Source organism: Misgurnus anguillicaudatus, chromosome 13 (genome assembly GCF_027580225.2).
Source record: "Misgurnus anguillicaudatus chromosome 13, ASM2758022v2, whole genome shotgun sequence".
Taxonomy (NCBI): Eukaryota; Metazoa; Chordata; class Actinopteri; order Cypriniformes; family Cobitidae; genus Misgurnus; species Misgurnus anguillicaudatus.
Genome location: NC_073349.2, coordinates 2,258,529 through 2,267,805, shown reverse-complemented (window position 1 = coordinate 2,267,805; position 9,277 = coordinate 2,258,529). Strand labels below are relative to the sequence as shown.

Below are 9,277 nucleotides of genomic sequence, written 5' to 3'. Positions count from 1 at the left end.
TACTTAAAACTGAAATCCACTACAGCCGTCTTTATGAATCAATATTTAACAATGTGTTATGAATAGTTGTACAACGTGACAAAGGTGTAATTTAAAATTTTCAAATAATGATACTGAGAAAACGTTGAAAATTGCAGCAATAAGAGGCATGCAACAGAATAAGGCATAAGGGTTATTACTTATGTGGTCTTCATGTGATGTGTTCAGTCAAGTCCCATTTTAAAATGTTTAATGTACATAAGTGTCTATAAAGCAGAGCACAGATATACAAACTTACTAAAATACATAAAGCAGAATTCAGTGAGGCATGGTTTGTGTCTGAACAGAATGGGTCTTTATTCAGGAAAAGAAAAAAGACTGTAATCATCAACACCCCATTTAAATACAAAACAAATCAAAATAAAGAACAACATGATCTTCAGTTTGCATATCAAAGAGCCATTCAGTAATAATTACAGTCTGAACACTTCATAAACCACTTGTGTGAATCTATACACAAACTTGATTTATAAACTAGAACATTAAGAATATTACAAAGATTTTAGCTTTAAAAATAATTCAAATTGAAATAATATTTTAGCAGTTAGCATCATAAAATTATATATTCATATCTTTCCACATAAAAATACAAAATAATATTAATGACATAGAATATGAAAAATTATCCCAAATATCTTGCTACCATTAGTGTAAAATAAAAAACAAACAAACAAATAAACAAATAAAAAGAAATAGAAATATGCATGAAAAAGTTTCTCCTTTTGTTAGCAAAACACTATCCAAAATAACTACAATCATTTACATCAGTACAAAGATATCTGGATTTAAAAATAGTTGCAATGAAAAAAAGGGGTTTCATCTTTTCTGACAGTAAAAAATGACACTGTGAATCAGAAATTTGCAAAATATGCAATGAAAAAAATAAATCTGCATTAAAAAGGTATACACTGCAAATCTCACTTTTTTATACAAACATTAGAAACAGTATTGCACGTCACAACACAGATTCGAGGTTAGTAAGCCTTTCAAAATGTGTTATATTCAAGTTTCTGAGTATCAGTGAGGGGAGGGCTGATACCCCTCCATCTAACCGGGGAGAGTCTCAAGTGTTTTCCATGAACATAGTAGAACCCTCAATGTTTCCTTCCTTCAAAGAAAATTCACCACCAACTTAAATAGCAATCAAATCGATGTGTGCTAAGCAATAATACATAAATACGATTCATATACGCACGGATGTTTCAAGAAACAGGCTTTTACGTCTTCCGGCGTGACGCCGCGTGTTAACGTAACCATAAATACGTGGGGAAATAAAGTGAGCGCCTACGGAAATAGAAAAATACAATTTAAATCAAATAGTTATCTGTCTACAAAAATAGTCAAATAAATATGATTTTTAAAAAATGACGACAACGAAAACCCACACATACACGTACGAAGCAACAGTGTTGAACACGCCAAACACAACAGAGTACTCGTCACAAACAGCTCGCGAAAAGAGAACGACGGGTGTTAAAAGAGCTTTTGCTGATAACGTGGCGGCCGTCTCGTTTGAAACGAGACGACGCAACCAATTCCCCGTCACTGTTTGATGGGAAAAAAAACGATTCACATATTTCACGTTAGAAAATCGCCTTCGCTACTTATTCAGAGTACACGTTAGATTACCGTAATAATTTAAATAGAATCTGGGTCCAGCGTCTTACATAATACATCAAATAAGTTACTATGTAAAAATAAAAAATATTTAAATTATCCAATAGACTTAAAATAGGTCCTAATTATTCTAGAATAAAATAGTATACAAAAAGTGATGTGATACAAAATAAAGAGACTATTTGCATTCGAGTCCAAATGTCAGTCCGTAGTCGGGCCGAACCAAGAGGAACTGAGAAAGGAGAGGAGAGACAGATTGAAAAGTAGTGCATCACATGTCCTACAAAGTGATTTGAGAAGTCTGGGAAAATAGAGTCAACAAATAAATATATCTTACTTAACAATACAAATACGTAATAAATAAAACATACAAACTCAGCTCACTGTTGACATTTGAAAGGTGAAATCACACAGAGGAACTGTACGACAGGGCACTGAATTCTTCACTAAACCCAAGAACGCGAGGAAATGCAAAAAGAGTGCAAAAAGAACGAGAGAGTTAGATAGATAAAAAGAGCAGTACAGTACCAAACAGCTGGTTTTAGTACCAGCGTCCATTGCTTCTGTAGAGATTGTCCATAAGACCGATCAAACACAGAGAATCACCTGATTACTCAAGATAACGCCAAGAACAACATCTCAACGCTACGCAAATAGTCCACCTGCTGACGGGGTTCCTCTCTCCTCTCTTTTCTCCGTTCACGTCTGTTTCATAGTAATCTTGTTTTGTCCAGATAAGAATCTGCGAAACGTAGAGCTAGGCTCTGTCCACACACAGACAACAAACACAACAGCGTTTCTTTCTGCGCGAATTCACGTCTACAGCCAACTAGATCACAGCTACCACCGACAACGAGAGCGCAGATGCGTTCCTATCCTGCGACGGGACACATCATCACTTAAGGGACTATCATAATAGGGGTGTGGGAGGGTTTCAGGGAACGGCAAGGGTTAAATGTCGAGAGGGTTCTTCGAGAGTTTAAATCGAACTGAAACCTCAATTCGTAACTAGACTCACACTGCACAAAGACGAGACAAAAAACCACAGGACAGCACACCGTCTCTTGACTAATAATCAAGTTAGAAAAGTCACTACTCTAAAAACTAATGTCACTTCTCTCGTAATAAAGGAATCGTCACAACAACGCATGCAAAGGTTTTTTACGAATAATTTTACACTGTATTTTTTTACCTTTCGTTATTGTTGATTATCTTATATCTAAGAGTCTGACCTTTCTCGCCTCATGCTACGTTAAATTCATCTGTGTAACGTTAATATCGATAATCGTGTTTTGTTAGATCTGTTTTTTTCTTTCGTATATATGTGCCGGTAACCTTTACAATGCATGCAAATGATGTACAGCCACAAACATGCACGTAAGTTTTCACATTCTGTGTTTCCATGGCAACCATCGGCCATGCCTTTGTGAGAGGGAACAGACTGCATTTCTGTTGATGACATCGTCAATGACATCACAATGGCATTACATAGAACACCTACACTATCTATTCGTTTAAATCCTAAATAGCAGCAAAGCTTCGTCTATAGCTTGTGATTAAATTGCAAGAGCAGAGCAATAACAAGCCAGATTAATATTCCGAGGTATTGTCTTATTTTTTTGCCAGTAGAAAATGGAAAGTCTCAGTAATCGTTATTGATTCATTCCTATTCCTGCTAAGAACACGGGGGAAAGGGAAATATTCTCGTTTTTTTTTTATGGCAGAAACGTTTCATTTTCAGGCCGCGCGTTTTGCTAGCTTTGGTTCGAAATCAGAAATTACGTCATCAAGGGTTTTCCAGAGACAATTGCGCACTTTGCCCACTAGGAGGGGATTTAGCAGCAGACAAACACAGACAGACCAAACGAAACGAACGGGCTGCCCCCCCAAAGCGAAAACATTCTCGTTTCTACTTTGTAAATCTCACATATAAAAATAATTTGAAAAAACTACAAAAAATCAATCTCTTTTTTTCTTAATCTCCTTTTTAAAAAACATGAAAGTACCACAAAAACTCTGTTCCGAGCCTGAGATGTGCAGGGAGGGGGAGAAAGAAGTGGTTTGGTGAAATAAACTGAGGCTTGTAATGTTTCTGGCTGCTACAAAAGATAAAGATATATATTTATATTTATAGTCATATATATTCTCTGTATACTGTATATGGTTACACAATTCTATACTGACAGCTTGGGTTCAGGGGTCAAACGAAGCATCTTTTTATTTCCCGCTGCGGACGTGTTGTTTCGGCTTCGTCTTGCATGCTACCGTTCCCGGCTCTCCTATCTTTAGTTCCAGCGAAAGTGGATCTGGCGGGGACGGTCGGCTCCCTCTTTGACGAGCGGTTTGTGAAACTCACGGCCGGCGCGGGAGTGGATGTTCGCCCAGCAGAACTCACAGTAATACTGCAGGCAGGTGACGTTAGCGCAGAAGAACGGAGCGAACTTTCCACCGCAACGCGCTCCCTGACACTCATCACACAGCTGATCGTCCAAGACGTACGGCTTCACCTCCACCTGCGTCACACAAATATATGTCAAATTCTTAGTAAACAGCAAACTTGGCGATATAATCGTCATTTCATAAAATTAAACAGCACCATCTAGTTACCCGTTTGTCAATGTCACCATGCTGTAGCTGGACGAATCGGGCGCTGATGGCAGCGATGTAGCTCTGTTGATTGGAAAAGGCCACACGGCCCGCCCCCTTTGGGTACTTCAGCTCTGGGTCGGTGTCGATACCCGCATAACACACTCCACCATACAAGCGGTCCATTATCATGGCCAGCTCCACTGCGAGTGAAACAATTAACATCTTAAAATCCTAATTTGTTTATCAGCATCTCAAGATGTGAGCGCTAATTTCAAACAAAATTGTCAAATACAATCTAGTTATCTATTCGATGTACCTGCTCTGAGTGGGCGTGGCACTCCTCCGACAAAGATGGTCTTACGAGGGTCCAGTGGTTGAGAGCCATCCATCACAAAATCACTGTCACTTAGGTTCCATGGACGAATCTGGACCTGAAGCATGACACAAAGATGCATTGTGAAACAAAAGCCTAAAGAATTTTTGGCCGACAAGACATGTCCCCTTAAGGCGCCTTTCCACTGTACCTGACAAATGATGTCCGATAAACCAAAAGTCATTAATTCCCTAAAGAGATTCGCAAAGGGGCTGCTTAAGGTGACGACCATCTGCAGATGCGTAATTACTAGGGCTGTGCAAATATATCGATACAGCTAACTATCGTGACTGCCACTAGGGGGCGAACTCTGGCAGTCGTGTCCGAATGTCGTGTACAGTGAAAAGGCGGCTTTATAATGTGCGTATAAATATGTGTTGTGTCTGGACTCACAGGCTTATCTTTAATAGTGGGGCTGGACACACACAGATAGAGTTTTCCATCCTCCTCCAGACAGGCTTCGATCAGGGCTTGCACTGAGCTCTCCTCTTGAAACAGGAGGAAGGCGTAACCTAGACAACACGTCACAATGCAGCCAATCAGAATAAAGCAGAACTACAAAAGGCTATCTAATATGGTCCTTTTATAATGGATGAAGTAAAGATGGGGTGATGTATACACAGTAATTAAAGTACAGCATAGTGATGTCATTTAAAAAAAGAAAAAAAAAGAAAAGAGACTGCCCAGATTGTGTAATAGTGTTTTTATACAATAGTGTTATAGTTTTTATGTATTTAATATATATATGATGATACACTAATAAACTTTGATTTGTTTAAAGGTGCCAAAGAATGCAATGAAATAATCTGTTAAATTATTTTCTGATATCTACATATAAGATATGTGGTTTATTAAGTGCAAAAATGATCCAGAGACAGTTTTCCATGTCCATTTACAACTCTAGGATTTGCCTTTATAATGAAATGGTCTACTATTACCTTATTTGGAAGGGTCATGAATAATAATGTTGAGCTCTGCTCTGATTGGCTGTTTCACAGAGCAGTTCAGTTCAGTACTCCGTGTGTGTGTAAACATACCTTATGTTTGAGTCTGTATCAGATGAAGATAAAGATTTAAAGGAATAATCAATTGTTTGGAGATTGGTAAGTTTGTGGGGGTTTTTTTTTAGTATGGACCTGCAAAATGTAAATGTAACGTCAATATTTGCTTAAGCGCTAGCACATAGCATTAACTAGCATACAGTGCTAACTTAGCAGTCGCAACTTTGTTTTAGCATTGTAACAACGTTGTATTTAATTTAATGTTTAATTTAATGTTCAGTAGTGTAAATCTTGATTGTAACATCACAGTTGGTGTAATGTTGAGATTGGTCTGTTTTCCAGCGGTCTTTTGCGTGGACAAGGTTTACATAAGAAGGAGGAAACAATTGTGTTTCAAAGTTATATCATTACCATGTACAGAACTCTTATTATTCATCTATGCCTACATAAATTCAGTTTTACATTTTATGGCACCTTTAACACTTTGGTCAGAATATTTTGGTCAAACGTACATTTTTGACACAGCATATTATTGTTTAATGTCTATATACAGTATTGTGTGTTATTCAAACACTTTAAAGGTATATAGCAAAATATCAAAATAATATAAATTAAAAAATGAGATGGTGTAAACACTGCTACTGGTATATACAAGATGTACAGACAGACACTGTATTAAAAATGTGTTGATCTTCTAGAAGTACCTTTAGGAGGGAAGTACGATTTGCTCTCTGCTTTGTGTGGCCAATCAACAACCAGATGACCAAAGCGCCGGAAACTGCTTGTGATTTCATCTGCATGAAACATGAGAAAGTTACAGAGTTTTCCATACAACAAATATTCTCGTTTCTCATCAGCATTAACTTAAAATGACTTGAAAAACAATTCAAATGTCCACCTTGCACTTGCACTAAACCAGTATCTGTTCAATATCTACTTGATGAATGTATACATAATATAAATTGATAATATTTATTGCTATTAATAATTGATAGGGCTGTCAAAAGATTAAGTAGTTTCTCACTACAGGTTTTTGGGTTTCTCAGCACTGTTATTGAGTGCAGCAGAAAATATTACAGTGGCACCAGAGAAACACTAAAACAGAGTAATAATAGTGTGTACATCTGAGAGGTTTAAAAATGCTCATGAAAACATCATAAATACCAAGATCACCTTACTAGGAGTTCAGATTCTGAGCTCATCTGTAGGCTTTAGTCTATCATTAGTGCATACAATATCAATAGTTTCATCAAAGTGTTTCCATTACACTTTTTGCGCAAACTGAAATTGGGAATTGAAAATACATCCAATGGAAACTTGTCAATGTCACTAAAACTTGCACTTATCGCAAAATTTCTTTTTAGCTCTCATGCAATTTGAAACAGGAATATAATCGCAATACCACAATGGAAGCAGTTTTTCACATTTACAGATCACATGACATGCTTAAATATCACATGATAATTATTAAAATATGTGAAATCACATACGATAACTAGAGTTAGACCAATTGATCGGCTTTGCAGATTAATTGGCACCAATAGTTAATAAGTGTAACAAAAAATCCATGCTGAGAGTTGTGTCACTTGTTCAATTTGATGACTAGATGCTGCATTAGCAGAGAAACAACAGCAGGAACCCAAATTAGTTGTCAAGGCTGACAGGATGCTAATATTAGTAGTACCCAACCATATTTAATCATGGATTTTAAAAAGCATAGTTAAACCATGTTTACTGTAATTAAAACCATGGTTTTGCTAATAGTAATAAACACACAAAAAAACATGGTTACTACACTTTTACTATCAGTAAAATTGGTTGACCTATAACTATAAGCTCCCAGACTTCCTAACTATAAGGGGCGTGCATTGCCATTAATGCTTGGATGACACATCTGTGTCTCTTTCAAACTTAAATGTATGTATTTTTGCGGTGGTTCCCATATACGTAAACCTTCCAACATCTGACACCATGATTTTTCTAATCCTGAGAGGAAAAATATTACGTTTAGTCCCATAACATTAGTTAATGGAAACACCATCATTCTGCAATTGCTTTTTTTCTAAAGTTTTACGCAAATCTGTAATGGAAGCCAGGCTACTGTTTTTCTTTAACAAAACAACAAATTCATCTGCGCTTCTCATACTCAATACATTTTACTTCTTTTAGGCCATTTGTGGTTGTATGAGTTTTTTTTAGGTTTTCTATGGTGAAAGTAGAAGAGCTTTAAGCATAAAACCCATTGTCTAACAGTGCCAACCCATCTTACAGGTGTAAAATAGCAAAAACTTAGACTGACCTTCATCGATGTCAGGCGGCAGACCGCCCACAAACACTTTGCGGGAGAACCTCTCGATGCGCTCTCCGTTCTGATGGGGGTAACAGTGAGGAGACCCCAGAACTCCCGGGATGCCCTGGTTGCCATGGCCGTCATCAAGAAGACCGTCGTCAATGGGGAAGAGGGAGGAGCGTCCTGTTAAAAAACAAATAACTGGTGAAATTACATCCTCAGAAACAGGCCCCATTTACACCATCCACCTATTTACCAGGTGATCGGATCAAAAGTGATCAATTGAGACAGATCAACTGACACGTAACTGACCTTCAAGATTTCAAGAGCAGAGATTGTGACTGTAAACCTCACTTATTACATCAGTGTGAAATGTTTAATGCATATATAGTGCTTTTTCAAGTTTTCAGATTGGGAAATAAAGTTTAAGCTTCATATAAGTTTGATGACTACATGTTACTTGTATAGCATTTCCTTCAAAGTTGTTAAATTTGGGCTTCAATGCTGCCTGGGGCAATCCAGGCCAATTGAGAATCACTAAAGTATTAGTTTTACGCACAATGCATAACCTGATTTTCATAGCTGCATGGACGTGTAGGCGTCTGCGCATGTCTGCGCATGCCCCTTGCATACATTTGTAAAAATCACAGAGCACATGCAATGAATGTGTCTGTCACAAGTACTCACAGTCTATGGTGTCAAATATAAAGGGCTGAACATCTGATTGTGCAAGATGTTACAGCAGGATATATGTGATGAGACTACATGCGCATCTGTGTGAGTCATCAAATATTACCAAATATCTTGGGCTCCTTTTGCACCTTTTTTAGCTCTGTCTATTTGTGATCGGACCACCCGAGATGCTCCGTGATGCTTGACAAAGTGTGAATGCAGCCAGGGTCCGATCATTGAACCGATCTATCTGATTTCAAAATCACAGCTGCTCTCATCATATTTGCTTATTATATCAGACATAAACCTCAATACTCTAACAACCTGATCAAATGACCTTATTAAAAGCCGTTAAGGATTGAAACAATACATAGCTTTTGAGTAAACAAAAGCGCATAATACACACGCAAGCACTGTACACATACACATCAAATACTGCCATGCCAACACAGATAGCTTAACAAAGAAAATGGATTTTACCTCGTCGTCTCCCATAGCTCCTGGCTGCATGTGAACAAAAACAATACAGAAAACTATGAAACACCGGACTGTTTAGCTGGTCTGCTGAAATAACTAGTGCTGCTGAATGACGTTTTGTCGATGTATGCATTTTAATCTAGAAAATAACTACAACAATGTTCCCTGTCATGAAGTTACTGACCATTAAAATCACTGCTATCCCTACTAAAAAACTGG

The 9,277-nt window shown here is 37.5% G+C and overlaps 1 protein-coding gene across 4 annotated transcripts in view; it reads right to left on the bottom strand.

The window, feature by feature from the left end:
* Positions 1–311: 311 nt before the first annotated feature.
* cpeb2 (cytoplasmic polyadenylation element binding protein 2) overlaps positions 312–9,277 on the bottom strand; it is a 28,191-nt gene continuing 19,225 nt past the window's right edge. For 2 of the 4 annotated variants that reach the window (XM_055187917.2, XM_055187919.2), the window contains 7 exons: positions 9,062–9,085; positions 7,919–8,092; positions 6,324–6,413; positions 5,012–5,130; positions 4,562–4,676; positions 4,264–4,445; positions 312–4,169 (listed from right to left, as the gene is read on the bottom strand). In XM_055187917.2, the coding sequence (XP_055043892.1) occupies positions 3,942–4,169; positions 4,264–4,445; positions 4,562–4,676; positions 5,012–5,130; positions 6,324–6,413; positions 7,919–8,092; positions 9,062–9,085 (932 nt within the window). In that variant the 3' untranslated portion in view covers positions 312–3,941. The remainder of the gene's footprint in view (positions 4,170–4,263; positions 4,446–4,561; positions 4,677–5,011; positions 5,131–6,323; positions 6,414–7,918; positions 8,093–9,061; positions 9,086–9,277) is intronic. The other 2 variants (XM_055187918.2, XM_055187920.2) reach the window with 1 other exon arrangement.